Source organism: Carassius carassius, chromosome 16 (assembly GCF_963082965.1).
Source record: "Carassius carassius chromosome 16, fCarCar2.1, whole genome shotgun sequence".
Lineage (NCBI taxonomy): Eukaryota > Metazoa > Chordata > Actinopteri > Cypriniformes > Cyprinidae > Carassius > Carassius carassius.
Genome location: NC_081770.1, coordinates 4,840,961 through 4,863,532, shown reverse-complemented (window position 1 = coordinate 4,863,532; position 22,572 = coordinate 4,840,961). Strand labels below are relative to the sequence as shown.

At 35.4% G+C, this 22,572-nt stretch overlaps 2 protein-coding genes across 2 annotated transcripts in view; both read left to right on the top strand.

Annotated features, from left to right (window-relative positions):
- The window catches only part of LOC132159484 (uncharacterized), a 280,693-nt gene that overhangs the window by 167,875 nt on the left and 90,246 nt on the right, over positions 1–22,572 (top strand). The window lies entirely within an intron of this gene.
- LOC132159490 (uncharacterized) lies at positions 2,480–4,215 on the top strand. Its single transcript, XM_059569012.1, has 4 exons — positions 2,480–2,853; positions 3,025–3,345; positions 3,636–3,755; positions 3,845–4,215. Exons 1-4 carry the CDS (start codon positions 2,622–2,624, stop codon positions 4,018–4,020), a joined length of 849 nt encoding a protein of 282 aa, XP_059424995.1. The 5' UTR covers positions 2,480–2,621; the 3' UTR covers positions 4,021–4,215.

The following is a 22,572-nucleotide window of genomic DNA, read 5'->3' as shown; positions in this document are numbered from 1 at the left end:
GAAACATTAAGATTTATTTTTATAGGTCAAGTATTGTGATAATTGCAACATAATTTACTCCTTCTGTTGCGATTATCACAATACTTGACCTATAAAAATAAATCTTAATGTTTCTTGATTCTTGTTTGGTTGTCATGGTGATGATTAAATGCCCGCATAGCGCATTTCGCAGTCAGATTGCGAACAGCCCATCCCCCCTTCACAACGACGAGCACATTTCACAGACTAAAATGAAACAGAGCAACTTACTAATGTTCGTGTCAAAAATACATTATTGTTGAATATTGTTAGGCTACATTGTGAGGCCAATGACTGGATGGGCTCGACTGACAGGTGGGTGGGCCCGGGCCCAGGCCCACCCAGGGCCACCCGTAGCTATGCGAGTGGGGTCAAGACACTACTTAAAGCAAACCTTGACCACAATTATGGTGGCATAGTGTTTTTTTTTCTTTTACTTTTTTTTTTCATTTGAAGGCTGTGGCTAAATTCAGTTGTAGTTCTTGTGTTTCTCTTTACTTCAGTGATGTTGATTGTTAACAGCAGATGTTCATCACTAATGCACAATCATCATTTAATTAGTCACTTAATTATCTCTTTAGCTTTAACCCTTTGAGGACTTGAATATGACTTGAAGACTTGCTTGTGACTTGAAAGTCCCACCTCTGATAGACAGAGCCGTAGATCGCTGACAAGCCACGCCATATCGCGTTCATTATCGAAGGCGATTCATCTGCGATAATGAACGCGATATGGCGTGGCTTGTCAGCGATCTACGGCTCTGTCTATTAAATGCCACTCCAATTATAAGCAGGTGATGGAGATTGTAGCAGTGATCACGGAAGCAGCTTTACTGATTAGATGCGCATGATCATATCGTTTGATATATCGCCCAGCCCTAATCGATAATATCAGAAATATGGTGTGAATTAAGTTATATTTTACCACTTTAAAAAACAGAGAGTGATAGTAAGTCATGTAATAAAATTACATAAATCTTAAATTTTGGGTGAAATATTTCTGTGAGTGCATGACATCCTAGCTCAATAGAAGTTGTAAGCCATACTAGTAAAACCCACGGCAGCTTTGTTTTGTTTTGTTCTTCTTTTACCTATCCCTTTCCTCCCCCTCTTTCTTTAGTAGGTGAAACACCTAAACACCCTGCAAGGGTTAAAGTTATGATATTAGTATTGACTTCAAGGGAATATAGAAGGAATATATTTACTATATTATGGCTGGAAGGAACCACTGATGATGGTTTTCGATGATTAAAGCCTTTAGAATATAAAGCCATAAAAAAGGAGGATAGAATCAAAAGTTGAGTAATGTAGAGCTTAAAATTTAAAAAAGGAATTACAAATGAGAAAAAAACAATACAACTTCTGTGCTCCAGATTTCCATAAGAAAAACATGCTTCAGGCACAAAAGATACTTCCTATTATTGAAATACATTAGATCTAAATTAGTGCTGAATGACACAAAAAAGGGAAATTCATGTCTTTGACTGTGTCACGAACTGCCATGAGACTCGGTTGAACAGACACAGAAAACAACATCGACAGAAGCTGAAAACCACAAAAGTCGAACCCTTAACAGTCACTCACGTTTTTGAAGATAGACTTGAATGTGCATGATACAAACCTACTTTTTTATAATTCATGACTGAAAACATTTTGTAACATGATATTGATGTACCATTTAGATGGCAATGCAATGTTTGATTTTAAAATGGGTTTTAAAGGAGGAATTTTGAAATTTTAAGTTTTCAGTCGATATATAACTTCTGATGATTTCTAAAATGTGATAGAGAAAAAGGCAACGAAGAAGTCTATTTTTTAAACAAAGGTCAAAACTCCCGTTATAATTTGGATTTTTGAGGGTGCACTCTTGTCATAAATTAATCTATTACTTTTCCTACATAATTTTTAACAAAAAACATTGGTAAAATATATATTTGGGAGTCTTAGACCTTTCCAACTATATATAGTTTGTCAAGATTAGATTAGATTAGATTGTAATATAGTGAAGTAACTCACAGTAGGCGTCCCATATTCGGGACGGGGTGACAGTTAAGGGGTTAATGAACTTATCCACGTGTAGCTGATGATGGTCAAGGACATCAACACAATAAATAGGCAGTTCATCTGGCTGACAGTAGAGTTCTTCATGACTTTAGTACAGATCAGTCTCTCATCAGCTCATCTGTCACTGTATTACTGAACCAGTTTTGAAGAGTTTGTCTTTTCATATGATTTGTGGACTGAAACCGTTGAAGATGTTTCACATCATTTGGGTCTGTTTGTGGCTGTGGCATCTTGTTGGTGAGCTTGAAATGTGCTTTTTATTTATTTATTTATTTTATTTTCTAAATGTCCTTCATATAAAACACTGATGCTCAGCAGCAGCTTTAGTTTCAGTCGTGACCTGATTCTCATCTGAAGTTAAAAGAGTTTTCTGTTTCTATTATTCATTTAAAAATCTAAATTCCAAACTATTTACTTTAGTAAAGGATCAAGTTATTTTAGTCTTAAACTCTTTCTTTTTGTTCTTCAGGTGTGTTCGGTGAGTCAGTGTCAGTGACGGAGGGAGATCCAGTCACTCTACACACTGGTCTTCTTAAAACGATGGCTGATGAGGAGATTCAGTGGATGTTCAGATATAAATGCATAGCTAAAATGTGTGTAACAGATGGAAGAAGCACTGTAAATTATCTTCTTGATGGGAGATTCAGAGACAGACTGAAGCTGGACAATCAAACTGGATCTCTGACCATCACAAACACCAGAACTGAACACACTGGAGTTTATGAACTACAGAACAACTGCTTGAGAAAGAGTTTCATTCTCACTGTACAACGTGAGTTAGCTGTTCATTTCTCCATATTCATATTGTATTCATCACAAAAATGTAATTCTTAATTCTCCATTTTGCATCTGTGTTCATGTTTCTCTTCAAATGTAAATTTCAACTGTTTACTGTAAACCATTTTAAAGTTATTTAAAAGTCTTCATTTGTGACCTGTTTCAGATAATTCTTCATGCATGATTGGTAATATAGATGAAATATCAGTGGTGGAGGGCTGTCAGTTCACTTTAGGCCCTAGTCATACTGAAACAATGCTGATTCAGTGGAGGTTTATACCTACAAACACTTTAATAGCTGAAATCAATAAGCAGACCAACAGATTCTCTGTATATGATGATGTTCTTGATGGGAGATTCAGAGACAGACTGAAGCTGGACAATCAGACTGGAGCTCTGACCATCACAAACATGACAACTCAACACACCGGAGTTTTTGAAGTACAGAGCAACAATGTGAAGACGTGTTATATATTCACTGTTAACGGTGAGTTAAATATATGAATTATATATATGAATTAATTTTCATTTAAATGTTGTTTTACTGTTACATTTTTAGATACAGATTATATATATATATAGAGAGAGAGAGGTTTTTTTGTGGTTGATTGGTTGTTGTTGTTGTTGTTTTTTTACTCTGTATATCTGATGGTTTTAAATGCTGTACTTTTGATCAGTCTTGGTTCCTCTGTTTTTTTTTTTTTTGTTTGTTTGTTTTTTTGTCTGCTTGAATATCTTCATTCATCCTCTTTTATATACATTTTCTCATGTTTCCAGCTCGTCTGCCTGTTTCTAACATCATCTCAGACTGTCCATCATCATCAGGATCTCATCCCAATCCCATCAGAAACCAGACTCAACATCTGAACATCACTCAACTCTGTCACTCATGTTCAGGTACAGCAGAGCTGATATTAGTTGATGTTGGTGCTGATATTAATGTTTATTGACTGAGCTGATCTCAGTTTGATGTGTTTATTCCTCAGACTCTGAACACTGTTGTGGTTCTACTGAAGCTGTGATCCGATTGGTCCTCTCTGCTCTGGTGGGCGTGGCTACTGTCGTTGTTCTGGTTTATGACATCAGATCTAGAAGAGCTGAACCAAAGGGGCGTTCGACTCAGTGCCAGCCCGTCCAACAGGTGTTACAGACGGTCGCCTAGGGCTCTGCCATAAGGGAGGGCCTGTAATTGTGAGGTTTTTAGGTTTGTTTGACTTGAAGAGCCTCAGACAGGGTCTTTAAAATACCACAAGAGCTATAGAGAGCAGACGACTCTGCATGCTAGCTGTATTTTGATGTCATACATTGATCCTTCTGACTGCGATGCTACATGGCATATAAGACAAATGTAGGAATAAAAAAACAGTCTGTGCAAGGAATAAATTTACTACTATAGCTATGTATGGGTATTGCATTGGCTTGAGCCTGTTTACAAACCTGTTGTCCAACAAAGAGAAAAATTAATCACAAAATCATTATTTTATGTAGTTTCTATACAGTGATAAAGGCTATGTTGATTAGCATTACATTATAAATATAGTTTATTCATATAAATATACCCAACATGGCTTGAAGAACAGAGATAAACCATTTACTTGCAATCATATATTTGTTGTCTTCATGTTTCATTGGTTTAAATGTCTCTATCTGTGCTTTATTCAGCTACAGTGATAGTGTATGCTTTTGTCCATATTAGGGATTTCCTGGAATATCATGTGATTTATGACTTCTATGAGTTTTACTTATGGATTAACTGTGTGATTGTCCACTCTGGCTACCAGTATGAATGAAACAGACATTGCATTACATGTGTGTACTCAATAATGCTGATAAAAATAATAATAATAATAATAATAATAATAATAATAATAATAATAATAATAATAAATGTTTTCTCCATTGTAAAGGAGTTTTTGTCTCTCTTAGTGGAGGCATAAGATTTCCTGACAACAATTAAGAATTACTCTCAGATTTTTAATCATAATGTATTCCATAATAAATCCTTCAACTCTGTGTTCTTTATCATTTTTTGTCAAATAAAGAAAGTTTGTATTGTTACAGATTTTGTGTGCAAATTTTGTTGTTACTGTTTAGATTTTGGAAATGACTGGATATTGCCTCTCAGGATAGTCTCTCATAACATCATGAAGTCTTTCAGCGCTATTTTTAAGTCATTTGAAATGAAAGAATGATTGGGAGATTAAAGTGAAGTTGTGGTACAAATTGAATCCAAACGGTTTCTTTCCTGATTTAACACACTATCCAATGTATAATGTTATTTTTTATTTATTTATTTATTTATTTATTTATTTATTTATTTATTTATTTATTTATTTATTTTTGTGATCAGTCCTTAAAAACAAGTAGAATAGCCTGCATTTCTAGTCATGTATGCATGTTTATTTTGTGTATGCTCTGTTTTTGTTTCATGAATAATTACTTTATATTTTTATTTTTCTCTGTCTGCTGATGCAGCAGTTTATAATCTTACAGTCACCAGCATGCATATTTTCACTTACAGTATATTGTCTATTTCTTCTGTCTCCTACTTTGATGTGGATTCTTTCAAATAGGTTATATGTGCAGCAGCAGTATTTCTGTATGCTCACTGCCTTACTATCTGAAACACTTTTTAGCTGCAGTTTTTTGCACAAGACACAACAAGTTGACTTGCAGGTTTGGCAAGAGCCAAAGGTCAACCAGGATTAATGCTCACATCACTAAATAACACAGCAATAGATACAGATAACAAATCCAGTATTTGATTATTCTGATAAGGACAGAATTCTTTTGAAAATGTAAGATGAGCAAAAGCTTGATGATTTTCATGATGTTAAAGGAGACAGACGTGTGAGTGGAAACTAACTGATGTTGAGGTTGATAATTATTACAGTTCAGTCATGAAAATTTTCTGACATTTTTAAGCATCTATCTAATAGATGAAAAAGATGTTTCTGAAATGTGTTTGGTTCTGTTTCTGTTTGTGGCGTCTGGTCGGTGAGTTTGAAATGTGTTTTTATGTCTTCAATTGCTTCTTTTCTGATATCATGTAATAAATTACTGGCTAAATTAGTCAGAGAGGATTAACATTAACAGTTTTTGTCATATAGAAATGAACAGTGACATCAAGTTTAAATTTAGGGCTAAATTAATTGGTTATGGATAGATGTTAAAAATAAATATTTTTAAGTTATTTTCGAGCTTTAATCTCTGAACTCTGTTCTCAGGTGTGTTTGGTGATGCTAAAGTGAAGTCAGTGATAGAGGGAGATTCAAAGATTCATCTAAACACTGGTCTTACTGAATCTAGAATCCACTGCTCACACATCTGTCAAACAATGAGTTTTATGTATAGATCAAAAATATTCTCCATGTTTTGATGAACATGTCTGTCATTACAGTTCATGAAGATGAGACTCAAGCTGCTGTAAAACTCTACAAACAAACTGGACTGATGAAGGTTAGAGTCTCTGTGTCATTTCAGTGAAATTTTACATTTATTCTACAGTTATTTTACAGTTCAAAATAACTGCATAGCACTTAGAAAATAGTATAATACAGTTTCACTGCATACTGCAAACCACTTCACTAAACCATTAAACATATATTTGGCATTGAGGGGTATATTGTGTGTTGAACAGGTTTTGTGGTTTCAACAGTCAATCATGTTGCTTGGTTTTATTTTTTGTTCTTGAGTTCTAAAATTTCATAATGTAATTTTTTAAGACACATATCCCATAATATTCCATCATTCTATCCAGTGATACTCCATTTGATGCTCTGGTCCAATGCATTATCAGTACTCATGATGAATCTGCAGGAAACTTCTGTTATTTATTTAATATGAATGACTTTATATTTACTTTTGTTTTACAGTACTTATATGATTGCCATCGATTCGTAGCAGTGAATGAAGAGGTATCATATCGATCACAAGTGCAGTATGGAGTACCTCAAGGCTCAGTACTAGGGCCATTACTCTTGACACTTTACATGTTACCCTTGGGAGATATCATCAGGAAACATGGTGTTAGCTTTCACTGTTATGCTGATGATACTCAGCTCTATATTTCTTCACGGCCCGGCAAACCATACCAATTTGAAAAACTAACGGACTAACTAGCAAAAAAATATCTAACATAGTCGATATAAAAACCTGGATGACGATTTTTTACTGCTAAATTCTGAAAATAAAAACAGAGGTGTTAATTATGGGACTTAAAAACTCTGCATATAATAACCTAGAAAATTGTCTAAGACTTGATGGCTGCTCAGTCAATTCTTCGTCATCAGTTAGGAACCTACAGTAGGTGTGCTATTTGATAGCAATTTTTCCTTAGAAAGCCAAGTTTCTAGCATTTGTAAAACTGCATCTAAATTATGACCTATGCTCTTAATTTCAAATGCAGAAATGTTAATCCATGGGTTTATGACCTCAAGGTTAGATTACTGTAATGCTTTATTGAGTGGTTGTTCTACACGCTTAATAAACAAACTACAGTTAGTCCAAAATGCAGCAGCTAGAGTTCTTACTAGAACCAGGAAGTATGACCATATTTGCCCGATTCTGTCAATACTAAACTGGCTCCCTATCAAACATCATATAGATTTTCAAATCTTGCTTATTACTTATAAAGCCCTGAATGGTTTAGCACATCAGTGTTTGAATGAGCTCTTGTTACACTATAATCCTCCATGTCCGCTGTGTTCTCAAAACTCAGGCAATTTGATAATACCTAGAATATCAAAATCAACTGTGAGCAGCAGATCCTTTTCCTATTTGGAGCCTAAACTCTGGAATATCCTAGCTAACATTGTTCGGGAGGCAGACACGCTCTTTCAGTTTAAATCTAGATTAAAGACCCATCTCTTTAACCTGGCTTACACATAACACACTAATATGCTTCTAATATCCAAATCCGTTAAAGAATTTTTAGGCTGCATTAATTAGGTAAACCGGAACCGGGAACACTTCACATAACACCCATGTACTTGCTACATCATTAGAAGAATGGCATCTACGCTAATATTTGTCTGTTTCTCTCTTGTTCCGAGGTCACTGTGGCCACCAGATCCAGTCTGTGTCCAGATCAGAGGGTCACTGCAGTCACCCGGATCCAGTACGTATCCAGACCAGATGGTGGATCAGCACCTAGAAAGGACCTCTATAGCCCTGTTCAGGCGCACTGCTGGTGCATTTCTATTTTAAGGACCTGAAAATAGACTGCGCCATAGACCAAATCAATCCAGGTCTTAAGTCTAAAATCAATGGCGCAAATATTTAAAAAATGCAAAACATATTTAGAAAATGCACCTCTGGGTGGGTCCACAGTGCGCGTTGACTTTGCTTATTACACACAGGGATGCACATCACACAAACATGCCAAATATTAAAAACAAAAGGATTACAGTGTAAAATAATATTATTGTGTAGGCTACATAAATATAAAAATATCTCGCCCTTAAAGGGAATGTGAGATGACACTCTGATTGGTTTATTGAACGTTACACCTATTACTTATTAAGAGAATAGGGACAACCCATTCCAAAAAAGTGCCCTGGCACACGGACCGTTTTTCCATCATTAAAATACCAAAAGTGGATCTGGACATGCCCTGAGCGCACCTGCGCTGTGCACTTTAGACTTTACTTTTAGATCGTTAAAATAGAGCCCCTTATCTCAGACGACCACCGGGACAAGACCACAGGAAACTGACATTGCTGCAGTCTGGAATTGAACTGCTGGTTCCCTCGGTCAGAGGAGAACTCATTTATACAACATTTTAACTCAGGTTCATTTTTCCCATTTACTGGGTTCTCACAGACAGAAAGTCCTTATACAGTAGATGGTAAACTCCCAAAGTGATGAATAGGACATAATATCAATTACCAAAAGAGAAAAATCTGTGATGGTATTATCACAACTTTCCTAAAGAGGAGAAAATGTCATGAGAATGGTTTCAGCAGTCAGAAGAGAGAAAGATTTTCTCTCACTCCCTCAGAAGCTGTATTACAAACTTTAAAAGATGTAGGATGTTTATAGCAGAGGAAGCCCGTCATCACAGTCTGTGAATGTTTCTCTTCTCGATGGTTCATCTGCTTGACACTTCAGATACATTTTTTGTCTTATTTAATGTTTTGAGAGTACATTTTCTAAGCCTTGTTAGCCTGCTGTTATAAACATAGTTTACAGTTTATATTTACAAAATTATATTGTGTAAGTGCATCGAAACATAACATTTTCTTAGTTTATTAAGACAAATTTTTTTTTAAAGAGACAGTTCACCCAAAAAAGAATTATTATTTCTTTAATTACTCACCCTCATGCCATTCCAAACCTGTAAGACCTTGCTTCGTTTATCTTTTGATCACGAATTAAGATATTTTTGATGAAATCCAAGAGCTTTCTGACCCTCCATAGACAGCAAGGGTCCTACCAAAGTAAGACACAGAAACGTAGTAAAGACATCGAAGCTGATGTAAAGGCAAAGTGATGTAAGATTGCGATATATAGTAATAATTTATTCATTTCTTTTTCTTCCTCTTTTAAAAGTTGAACTGAAGAAATTTATAGTTTTAAAATTATAAAATACAATTCAAACTAGTAAAATGTGTTTTTTTTATGTTCTTTATATAACAGACTGGAGTTCAAACAGCTGCAGTTTTAGTTTTAGTCGTGATGTGATTCTCATCTGAGGTTAAAGTGTTTTCTGTGTTACTGAAAGGAGAAGCAGGAGGAGAGAAACCACATACGAGTCTATCAATTGCCCAATGACTGGTAATTGCAAAGTTACATGTAGCTAGTATTTCTAAAGTGGGCTATCAATATAAAGTGCTATCATAAATATTTAAATGTCTTTCTAAAGAAAAAAAGTGAGTGGAGCAAAGTCAACCTGTAAGTAAAAGCCTCATACCTAAACATCTGTATTGAGACTATATGTTTGGACACTTCCTTGAGTAACCACATCTTCTTCCATTTGTGCTGAAGTCTGGAGTTTTTGCAGCTCGTTTTTGACGACTATACTTGTTTGAGAGTCAGTTGCATGAATGTTTGTCCATAATGAAGTTCATTGTTTTTTTCATCTACGTACCTTTTGTTTACTCAGGTAAGATTCATTTCATAGCATCAATTAAAAGTAAAAAATTTTAAGTCTAGTTTTATTTTATTTTTTATCTAGTTCGATATGAAAATTGTCATTGCCATTTTTTAAAACATAGATGTACATACATGAACATACATGATGGTAATTTATGAATGCTTTGGAATACAGACATACTATAAGGTCTGTCTAAAAAAACATAAGAAACAAACACTAAATAAAAAACTCTCTATATGCACCTAAAAATTAAAGTGCCAAAAAGTTCTAGAAGTTTAAGTTTACTGTAAAGAAAATGTTTATTGTGACTGGTGGGATAATGTGTGTACTGAAATAGCATATTTCTGCATTTATACAAATGTTTAGATATATTAGCCCAGCAACTGCTTGATCACATTCTAGGGTTACTATTATGCATAAAAAAACCTTATGCAACATTGATAGGAACACTGACATTAAAAAAAATAAAATAAAAATAAAACAAATTTAACCATCAACGCATTTCAAAATTGTTACTTTTTTGTAAAGTATAACATAAAATGTTTATATTAATGCTTTGAGTATTACAACATCATTATTGTAATTTAATGTGTTTGAGAGCTTTATGTCTTTGTTTGTTCAGAATTTCACACCTACATAACTTCATACACTGGAATAAATGGACTTCCAATCCCAGAGTTTTTTGCCGTGACTACTCTGGATGGACGACAGATTGATTATTATGACAGTGAGATAAAGAAGCTGATTCCCAGACAGGACTGGATGAAGGAGTTTGCATCTAAACTCTTTCCACACATGTGGAAAGAAGACACTGAGATCAGAGAAAGAGTACAGCAGATCTACAAAAAAAATATTCATGTTCTAATACAGCGATTCAATCAGTCACATGGTGAGTTAAAACACTATATACTACTCTTTTAAATGTGAAAGATATACATAAAAAAATAAGCAGTTCTTATGGCACCTTTTCTTCTTCAGGTGTTCACACGTATCAGAGGATGTATGGATGTGAATGGGATGATCAGACTGGAGCTTCAGAAGGGTTTGATCAGTACGGTTATGATGGAGAGGATTATGTCGCACTAGATTTGAAGGCGCTCAGATACATCACACCTGTACAGCAGGGATTAATAACAACGAACAAGTGGAATAATAACAGAGCACAGCTTGAATTACTGATTCAATACTACCAAGATGAGTGTGTTTCCTGGTTACACCATTTCTTGATGTTAGGAAAAGTGGATTTAGAGAGAAGAGGTAGCTTGTCTTTTTAACAATTTACTTTGTTCAAGTTGACAAGTGTTTTATGATAATTAATGAGTTTTTTGTGTTTATCTGTTTTTCATGAATTGCGTCATTTAAACAAAATGTAGATGCATTTATTTAACTGATCTGATCTGAAGAAGTAATAATTTCCTAGCATTTATCTATTTCCTTTTTTTTTAGCTCCTGAGGTGTCTCTGTTACAGAAGGATCCCTCATCTAAATTGATTCAGTGTCATGCCACAGGTTTTTACCCATCAGCAGTCAGTATCATCTGGTTAAGAAATGGAGAAGAGCACCATGAGGATGTGGATTTTGGAGCTCTGCTACCAAATGAAGATGAGACCTTTCAGAAGACTTCTACCCTCATTATTGAACCAGAAGAGTGGAAGAAGAACCAGTTTGTTTGTGAGGTAGAGCACATGGGAAGGACCTACCTGAAGATTCTGACTGAGAATGAGATCAAGAGTAACACCAGTAAGTTTTAATAGTAGTTTTTACACCTTTTTAAATGTTCTTTTAAAATTCATATTTTATCTAAGTAGCTGACATAAGATTTTAGGGATTAATTATTTCAACGAAAACTGAAATGTCTAAAATGTTCGATGTTATAGAGAGATGATTATGTATCATTTAAGAGAGACATAAATGCTGCTGGAAGTGCAACAAACAGAAACAACCAATGTGCATTTGGGAATGCAACAGTTTCCAGTTCTTTTCATATTAATAATTTCCAAAATTTTATGTAAAGAGGTTTGAGTCCACTTTAAAGTCCAGGTACAAATCAGAGCAAAAACGCTTTACTCTGCTAGACACTGAAAATGCATTGAAGCTCTTAATTTGGGCTGTCAAAGTGGGAAACACTGGGCTCGTGTAGTGCTAGTTTGTTAAATTGTTGTAAGCTTTATATTCTAATCACTGAACACATAATTCAGCCACTCTTCTGCTATTAGTTTTCATACAGGCTCAGGTTTAAAATATCTGTTTATTGACTGAGCTGATCTCAGTTTGATGTTTTTATTCCTCAGACTCTGTTCACTGTTGTGGTTCTACTGAAGCTGTGATCCGATTGGTCCTCTCTGCTCTGGTGGGCGTGGCTACTGTTATTATTCTGGTTTATGACATCAGATCCAGAAGAGCTGAACAAGATCAAGCACATATTCACACATCAGGTACTGCATTGATGATGTAATTTCTTGCATATTGTTTTTTGTTTTTCATTAATATTTATTAATTTATGCTTTTATACATTTTTCCAGAAAGTATTGAAATCTAAAGCAGATGCTGAACTTTAAACTGAAAGGTGAAGGTTCTTCAAGTGTGTTTTTCGTTCTAGTGTTTTTGTCATAAATACTGATGATTATTTGAGCTTGTGCTCTCTAGTGTCAGATTTTTAAAAATCCAATATTTCTCTCAGATACATAATGAGTCACACTGATATCAGGTCTTACTTTACTGCTGCTGTACATTTTTTTGTCTGTTTTTGCCTTTATCAATAAAGTTTTAGCACTTTGAGGTTCAAGAGTCTCTCCATTATTATTATTATTATTATTATTTTAAGTTAAAGGACCTCAAGGTGGGAATCGAACTCTAGTCACCGTGAGAGCAGTTTCATTGTATGTCGACACACTAACCACGACAGTCTCTCCATGTTTTATTACATTTATTACATCGACCGCCTCCAGGAGGAAATCAAACTTTGTGTATTTTAATTAATAATGTAATTTCAGCAGTGCGATCCATATGAAACTTTACATTATTAAAACTTTATTTAAAATAAAATAGTAGTTGTAAATGATTACATTATAATTAAGCTGTAAACATCTGTGAAATGTTATAATATAGCCTCTGTCCTTTAGGAACTCAATGCAATAACATAATAACGTCCTCTGAAGTCTTTGAATCTCTGTAGTCTGGTTTTGTGTCTGTGTTTCATCTGTGGATCAACAACATCATCTGGCGTCTCCGTCTGAATCTGCATGTTATCAGGATCCTCTGTCACTGACTCCACTAGTTCTGTCTGATTTATTCGGCTGGGTGTCAATTGCACCAAAGGATTTCTTCACAAATAAGGATTTGTTTATATACTGTGCACATAGAATTAACCATTTTGTGTCTTCATCTGTATAGCAGTTGAATATTAATCATATGAACATATCAGAGAAGACTTTTCTTTACACAGTTCTAGCAGGTGATCTGTTCCTGCTCCATAAACCATTAGAGAAACTCTGAAATCAGTCTGAGAGGAGAAACAATTCAGACATTTGATAAGAAATGAAGAACAAATGAGCTGAAGACAGTTACAGGAGAGAGCAGAGCCAAACACTCTCAGGACCTAAAGACAAGTTGAAACTCTTGCTTTCAGATACATTTCACATATTATGTGTCAGTTTATGTCTACTGAAAACAACACCATTGATCTACAGGAAGTTGACACCTTCTGGAGGTCAAACTGACATGTTTAGAGTGTGAATTAATCAGCAAAAAAAGCATGCTAGATGGTCACATGCATTAACACTTAAAGACGAGCAGTTATTTTAGATGTTGGTGGAGTTTCACTTCACTTTACTGCAGATCAGTTTCACATCAGCTCATCTGTCATTTTAGTACTGAACCAGTTTTGAAGAATCTGTCTTTTCATATAATTTGTGGACTGAAACTGTTGAAGATGTTTTGGATTGTTTTGTTCTGTTTGTGTTTCTGGCGTCTGGATGGTGAATTTGAAATGTGTTTTTATGGCTTCAGTTGCTTCTGTTCATGTGTAATAAATGACTGGTAAAATTAATCAGAGAGGATTGACATTCACTGTTACAGGGGGCATTCAAATTCTAAGGGTGGGCAAACGCAACACAACAGAATAATCTAAACTCGGCAGGAGACAAAGTTATTTATATGCTCTGTTTATATGAGAAAATCAAGCAATCCTGCAAACCATTGCTATACAGTGCACAATAACAGCTCAGAGTCGTCACGTGTTGTCATCTCAAAATTACAATATGGCATGAATGCAGCATAATTAAACTAAAAAGAGAAAAAGACATGATTGGCATGAAACTACTGTAGTTACAATTTGAATAGTAAAAGTTATAGAAATTGTAAGAAAATTATTCATTTAACTCTTAGGAGTGTGTTGAAAGTCTGTCTTGAGCTCCATAAAAACCAGTAATGATGCAGCTTTGAAACTTACAGATTAAAAAAAAAAAAAGGCGGGAAAAAAGAACCATAAACTGTAAAGCAAAGAGCCATCTCAGCATATAAAAGGTTCTTCAGGACGATCGATCCTCTGTAAAAAAAAAAAAAAAAAAAGTTGCAACTTATCGCATGCTTTTTTGAGTAAACTTAACAAACAGGGGCTAACATCCACCCAACTTCAAACAATAAATTAATATCACAAGTTACAACATAAATAGTCATGTTTACCTAATGAATAACAGAACAAAATTATTTTTTGTTTACTGAACACAAATAAGCCTATCATCTATAGGCATACACTAGTTTTTATATTATTCAAGTCGTCTAAACAAATAAAAGACCATAAGACGGGTCAAATAACTTTATTTTACTATTGAAAGTTTGTGTCCAAAGCACAAGGACATACCAAGTCTTGAATATTAACTTCTTTACTCCACGCATTTTACACTTTACTCAACACATGGTACATAATGCATGTTAAATAATCCAGTGTTAATTATACCTTAATACATTAGCAGTCTTGTGGCATGTACCTTTTCACATGTATTTAACATTTTTGTTTGTTTTTAAAGGAACTATTTTGTGAAAATTACTATATTGCATATTTTAACATCAACCTAAAAGTTCCTCAAAACTAAGTTACAATTTTGTCCAAGAACCCAAAACAAGTGCACGCATCAGAGTAAACCACAAACATTACTCAGTTATTATAAATGCACTGAACATTTTTTTCAGAACATCGACATTGAAACTACAATTACTCTTGCTGTTGGAAGTACCAGTGTCTACATAGAAATCAAATATAAATATCTCGGCCTGAAGAAAAAAAAAAAGATTTAAAATGTGAAAATTAAACAAAAAACAATTGAAAAAACACAATGTGTTGATTATTGTTAAGTACTCACTTTTTACAACCTTTTCCTTGTTCACATGAAAGCGAAAGTTCTTTCATCATTTACTCGTCCCCAAGTTGTTCTAAACCTGTGAGAACTTGGAGAAACTTGTGTGAGCCATCTCATTTATCACTGTAAAACCCGACAAGTTAACTTAACTCAAACCGTTTGAGTAAACCGATTGCCTTGACTGTAAAACCCGACAAGTAAACTGAACTCAAACGGTTTGAGTAAACAGATATCCTTAAGTTATGTTAACTCAAACCATTTGAGGAAACCGATTGCCTTAAACCGTTTAAGTTGAAAAAAACTAACAGTTATGAGTACTCTGAACTTAATTCAGTTGAGTTCACTGAAAGAAGATATACATTGCAATTAAGTAATTAAGTGATTAACTGAGTGATAATTGAGCTTTAGTGATGAACAGCTGCTGTTAACAAACAGAATTACAGAAGAAAAGAGAAACACAAGAACTACTACAACTGACTTCAGACACAGCCTTAGATGAAATCAACTGAAATAAAATACATGAAATCTCTCAAGATCTGATTAAACAACCCCACGGTCCATGTACGTTTTGATAGTTTGTTCTTTCGTTTGAAACACAAAACAAAATAACGAGAAACCACCTGTTTTTCGTTTGTCGTTTCAAACCAAAAACAAAGAAACGGTAAAAAAAGAGCCGTTCTGCCGTTTTTGGTTCTGAATCAAAAAACGAAAAATGAAAAACCAAAATCAAATAACGGTCCGATTTTGGTTTTTTGAAATTCCTTTTTCCATTTTTCGTTTGAAGATCTACATTGAAATACAGACAGGTTGGCCACGTGACCCGGAAGTAATAGTAAATATGGCCTATCAAAATAAAAGCCAAGCTTTTAGAACGGTCATAATATGCAGCACTAACGTTACACCAGAGTAACGTTAGAAGAAGAAAAATCAATTAATAAATAGCCTTATATAAACCTGGACCGGAATAAATATGTTAGCAACAGTAGTTTATTACAGCTATTTAATATCGTGCCTATCCAGACATCACCAGTCACGTTTAATGAGCGCATTGTTTGGCTCAATACAGTTGGTAATATAGGTTAACCTAAGAACTTATTGTGTGTGCAGAGTTGTTACTGTTAGTGCTATATTATATAATTAAATTTATATTTAATGTGGTTTCCACCGTAATGGATAACTGTTCCCCCTTTCTACCAGCAGGTGGCGGTATTTAAATGACTGACTGTATGGTGTCTTTGGTAACTGTTTTAAATCAAGATTACTGATACAGATGTATTTATTGTTGTTCATTTTATTTTGTTTTTGATTTTATTTGCCTAGTTATCATCATCATCATTCACCCAGCCCAGAGTTAAACCTGCTTCTGTTTTAACCTGATTATAACACTGCTATCAGCTTCTTATAGCAGCTCAGACAACAAACTCACATCAGACATCTCCTAATCCTAATGTACACTGAAAAAAACAATAAGTAAATTTACTTAATTTTTATTTGGCAAGTTTTTGCACAAGCATTTTTTAAGTAAATTTAACGCATTTGGAAATTAGGTAAATCTACTTAACTAAGTTAAGTAAAAATAAAAAATGAATAAGTACATTTTAATTAAATAATATTAAATTAATGCATTTAGCAGACACTTTTATCCTAAGCGTTTTACAGTGCATTCAGGCTAACAATTTTCACCTATCACGTGTACCCGGGGAATCGAGCCCCCCACTTGCACTTGCTAATACAATGTTCTACCACTGAGCTACAGGAACACTTTAAGATTTTGTGAAAAATAAGTGAAAGTTTCACTTACTTACTCTTTTATTTTGGAAAAGTAATTTGGAAAAGTTTTTACACTAATAAAAAAAACCGAAACAGAGATTCTAGAAATTTCTAAATGTAAAATAATTTTTTTCAAAACAGTTTTATCAAATGAGGGTAAATAAGTCTCTCACTTCTGTCCCTTTAAACCAGTTTACAGCAAAGACAGCACGAAGGACTGGATGCACATGATAAATATTCTGCAATTAAAAAACAGACAAAAGAAATTGCACTGTAAAATGTCTTCACGGCTAAAACATCCTACAACCACAACAAAATTAACAACTGTTGTGATGCTCGGACACTCTTCAAGACTTTCTCTTCTCTTCTTAATCCGCCGCCACCACCTCCATCGACTCTTACAGTGGACGACTTTGCAGCTTTCTTCACAAATAAGACAAGATCCATTAGTGACCAATTCTCCACACCGCAGACAGAGGACAACTTCACAATGACCGACCCACACTCTTTCTCCTCCTTCTACACAGCAAAATCTCCAGTGTTAATTTAACATTCTGAGTGTGGACTCATATAATCTCTGAAGCAGTGTTAAAAGTAACACTGAAGCAGAGTTGAAATTAATGAGATAATTAAGAAATTAATTGAGTTATGATTGACCATTATTGAAGACACCTGATGTTAACAAGCAGAATCACCAAACGAGAAAATCACAATTTGTGTGTCACCATTATAGTGGTCAGTGTTTGCTTTAGTTGGGATCTTGGCTTGTGACTTTTTATTTTTAAAATGTGTTTGGCAAGCCAAGAGCAAAAGTCATCAAATGATTATGATTTTGTTTTAATGTAATCATTGTTTGACCTTTCTTACTGAACTCATTTAAACTCTTTTCTCTAAGTAAAACTTCCATTATTGATTGTAACGGCTTTGATTCCACAATAAAAGAGTCTGTATTCTCTATACTAGCTGTTTTGTAGGCATCTTTTACAAGTGATTCTGATGTTTTTTTCTTTTTTTTTTAAATTTTAGATTTTAGGCACACAAAGATAACAAGAATCAGCATATGAATCTCAACAACGGCGACAAACAGCATTTTCAGATAAACCGATCTACTCTGGACATCCCAAAACTAGATACTAAAAATTCACATAAAATCAGCAAAAATGAAATATAGTTAGAATAAAAAGTTAAAAAGACAGTTCAGATCATAATTTATTCATGCCGCAATGCATGATGGGAGCCATGGATGAGTTTTTATTGGCTACAACATGCTTTTTTGATGGTCACCATTGTTGTGATGCTCACGCTGATTTTTGATGTCTATGTGTCTAAACCAATGAATTTTTTTTTTAATCTAGAACTAACTTTTAAAAACATGTCATAATATGCCAAAAATGCAGGATTGATTACTTTTTTTCACTTATTTTATGTATACAGTAAAGAAACCTGAACTCAGGCATTCAGGTCACTCCACGGCAATTCGCTCAAACCACAATCAATAGCACACATGATTGCCTTTGCTCTGGTCTGTATGTTATAATTCAGTTACCACAGCCCACAAAATCAAAAGTAAATAACTGAAGGGTCAAAATCCTAACTAAAGCAAACACTGACCACTACAATGGTGGCACACAAATTGTGATTTTCTTGTTTGGTGATTCTGCTTGTGGTCAGATCAGGTGTCTTCAATAATGGTCAATCATTACTCAATTAACTTCTTAATTATCTCATTAACTTCAGAGTGTTAAATTAACACTGGGGATTTTGCTGTGTACCCACTCTCAGAGATGGACGTCTCCAAACTTCTCCTGTCCAATCATCCTACTACTTGTCCACTTGATCCTATCCCCACTCACCTCCTTCAAGCGATCTCTTCTTCAGTCATACCTTCGCTTACTCACATTATCAACTACTCTCTTCACTCTGGAACATTTCCCTCAGCATTCAAGCAGGCTCGGGTAAGCCCACTGCTCAAGAAAGCATCTCTAAATCCAGCGCTTCTTGAAAACTACAGACCGGTATCCCTTCTTCCATTCATTGCAAAGACACTTGAGCGAGCTGTGTTCAACCAGGTTTCTATGTTCCTTGTACAGAACAACCTCCTGGACAGCAACCAATCTGGCTTCAAAAGTGGCCACTCAACTGAGACTGCTCTGCTCTCGTTTACTAGCAAGATCCTCGGTACTCATCTTGCTGGACCTGTCTGCTGCTTTTGACACTGTTAATCACCAGATTCTCCTGTCCACCCTCAGAAAGATGGGCATCTCTGTAACCGCACTCCTGTGGGTTAAGTCCTACCTCTCTGACAGATCCTTCAGTGTGTCTTGAAGGGGTGATGTTTCAAAGTCACACCACCTTGCTACTGGGGTTCCTCAAGGCTCAGTACTTGGACCACTTCTCTTCTCCATCTACATGACATCATTAGGATCTGTCATTCAGAAGCATGGCTTTTCTTATCACTGCTACGCTGATGACACCCAACTCTACTTCTCATTCCAGCCAGACGACCCGACGGTAGCTGCTCGCATTTCAGCCTGTCTGAGTGACATTTCTAGCTGGATGAATGACCATCACCTTCAGCTTAACCTTACGAAGACAGAACTCCTGGTGATTCCAGCTAACCCATTGCTTCATCACAACTTCTCTATATAGCTGGGTTCATCAACCATTACTCCTTCGAGGACAGCCAGAAACCTAGGAGTTCTGATGGTTCATCAGTTAAGCTTCACAGACCACATTGCTACAACGACCCGGTCCTGCAGGTTTGCCTTATACAACTTTAGGAAGATTAGACCCTTCCTGTCAGAGCAAGCAACCCAACTTCTTGTCCAAGCTCTTGTTCTGTCCAGACTGTACTATTGTAATGCTCTCCTGGCGGGCCTTCCTGCATGTACTGTCAAGCCCCTGCAGTTGATCCAGAATGCAGCAGCGAGGGTTGTCTTCAATGAGCCAAAAAAAAGCTCACGTTACTCCTCTCCTCATCAGGTTACACTGGCTACCAGTAGCTGCTCGCATCAAATTCAAGGTACTGATGCTTGCCTACAAAACGACCACTGGCATGGCACCAACTTACCTAAACTCACTGGTTAAATCTTATGTGCCCTCCAGAAGTTTGCGCTCTGCAAGTGAACGACGCCTTGTGGTGCCATCCCAAAGAAGTTCAAAATCACTCTCACAGACCTTTTCCTGGACTGTGCCCAGCTTGTGGAATGACCTCCCAATCTCAATTCGTACAGCTGAGTCTTTTCTCATTTTCGAGAAACATCTAAAGACTCATCTTTTTCGCCTGCACTTAACCAACTAACACTAGCACTTTTCCTTTTCTTGTCTTTTCATTTATATAATAATGATAAAAAAAAAAACCTGGCTATGCATTCTATTCTAGACTAATTGAGACTTGTCATGGCACTTGTATACTGTAGTATACTGTATACTGTAGTAATGATAATTAATAAGGTAATTGAATTATGATTATTGAAGACACCTGATGTTAACAAGCAGAATCACCAAACGAGAAAATCACAATTTGTGTGTCACCATTATAGTGGTCAGTGTTGCTTTAGTTGTGATCTTGGTTTGTGGCTTTTTACTTTTAAAATTTGTTTGGCAAGCCAAAAGCAAAAGTCATCGGGTGGTGATGATTATGTTTTAATGTAATTGTTTGGCCGGAGTTACTGAACTAATTTACAGTGTTTTCTCTAAATAAAACTTCCGTTATTGATTGTAACTGCTTTGATTACACAATGAAAGCGTCTGCGTTTTAAAGGCAGCTCTTGCAAGTGATTCTGATTTTATTTCTTTTTTATTAAAAGGTTTTTATTTTAGGCACACACAGATAACAAGAATCAGCGTATGAATCTCAACAACGGTGACAAACAGCATATCCAGATAAACAGATCTACTCTGGACATCACAAAACTAGATACTAAAAATTCACATAAAAACAGCAAAATAAAATATAGTTAGAATAAAAAGTTAAAAAGACAGTTCAGCTCATAATTTATTCATGCCGCAATGCATGATGGGAGCCATGGATGTGTTTTTATTGGCTACAACATGCTTTTTTGATGGTCACCGTTGTTGTGATGCTCACGCTGATTCTTGATGTCTGTGTGTCTAAACTTAAAAATTCTTTCTTTATGTAGAACTAACTTTTAAAAACATGTCATATTATGCCAAAAATGCTGTCTTCTTACGATGCACTTATGGCTTTATGATTACTCCAGAGCACTCGTAGATCTACGATGATTTTCAAGTGCTACTTAAGTTACAATGCTTTTGGGAAACAGACTGTAATATTAAGATCAGTCGTACGATCGTTTTTACGAACTTCTTAGGCTTACAAAGCTTTTGGGAAACTCAGCCAAGTTCGTTGTGGAGAGGAGTATCTCGCACAATGTTTTTTTTTTTTTTTATCTATTTAGCGGATCAAACACTGTATGGTACACATTTGTCTCAGACGTTTCTAATCTACAAATCCATCATCCGCTGGTCTGGTTTAATTTGTAGGCAGTGTTCTGTCAATTTGTCCCACTCTGTCAGATTTTGCTACCTCCCACTAAAACAGTGAGCAGTACAATTTGACAGCAAAAAATGCTACTGTAAAGTTATGGTTTATTTACATCTACACCTACCACAACTCTAAACCTACCCTTACAGTAATGCAAATACAGTAATTATGTGTTATGTTCGACGTTGAAGCTAGAAGGGATACAGCTACAGGAAACCAACAATAAATATTTTTTTCTACGAATTAGATTGTGTTTTTATTACATTCTAAACCTACCCCAACCCTAAACCTACCCTTACAGTAATGCAGGTAAATTATATATTGCTGTTAAGCAGTAGAAAAAGGATGGGTAGGATAAAGTGTGAGGACAGTGGTCCGGATTCAGTGCTAAGACTTCCATTTCTTTTGGGAAATTCAATATACAGGTCCTTCTCAAAAAATTAGCATATTGAGATAAAGTTCATTATTTTCCATAATGTAATGATAAAAATTAAACTTTCATATATTTTAGATTCATTGCACACCAACTGAAATATTTCAGGTCTTTTATTGTTTTAATACTGATGATTTTGGCATACAGCTCATGAAAACCCAAAATGCCTGTCTCAAAAAATTAGCATATTTCATCCGACAAATAAAAGAAAAGTGTTTTTAATACAAAAAAAGTAACCTTCAAATAATTATGTTCAGTTATGCACTCAATACTTGGTCAGGAATCCTTTTGCAGAAATGACTGCTTCAATGCGGCGTGGCATGGAGGCAATCAGCCTGTGGCACTGCTGAGGTGTTATGGAGGCCCAGGATGCTTCGATAGCGGCCTTAAGCTCATCCAGAGTGTTGGGTCTTGCGTCTCTCAACTTTCTCTTCACAATATCCCTCAGATTCTCTATGGGGTTCAGGTCAGGAGAGTTGGCAGGCCAATTGAGCACAGTAATACCATGGTCAGTAAACCATTTACCAGTGGTTTTGGCACTGTGAGCAGGT

What these genes read in the sequence shown, in the direction of transcription:
- LOC132159490 (XM_059569012.1), top strand. Translation starts at nt 2,622, where the DNA reads ATGGCTGATGAGGAGATTCAGTGGATGTTCAGATATAAATGCATAGCT. An exon ending in TTATATATTCACTGTTAACG is followed by an intron (nt 3,346 to 3,635) that starts GTGAGTTAAATA and finishes TCATGTTTCCAG; the next exon opens with CTCGTCTGCCTGTTTCTAAC. An exon ending in ACTCTGTCACTCATGTTCAG is followed by an intron (nt 3,756 to 3,844) that starts GTACAGCAGAGC and finishes TTTATTCCTCAG; the next exon opens with ACTCTGAACACTGTTGTGGT.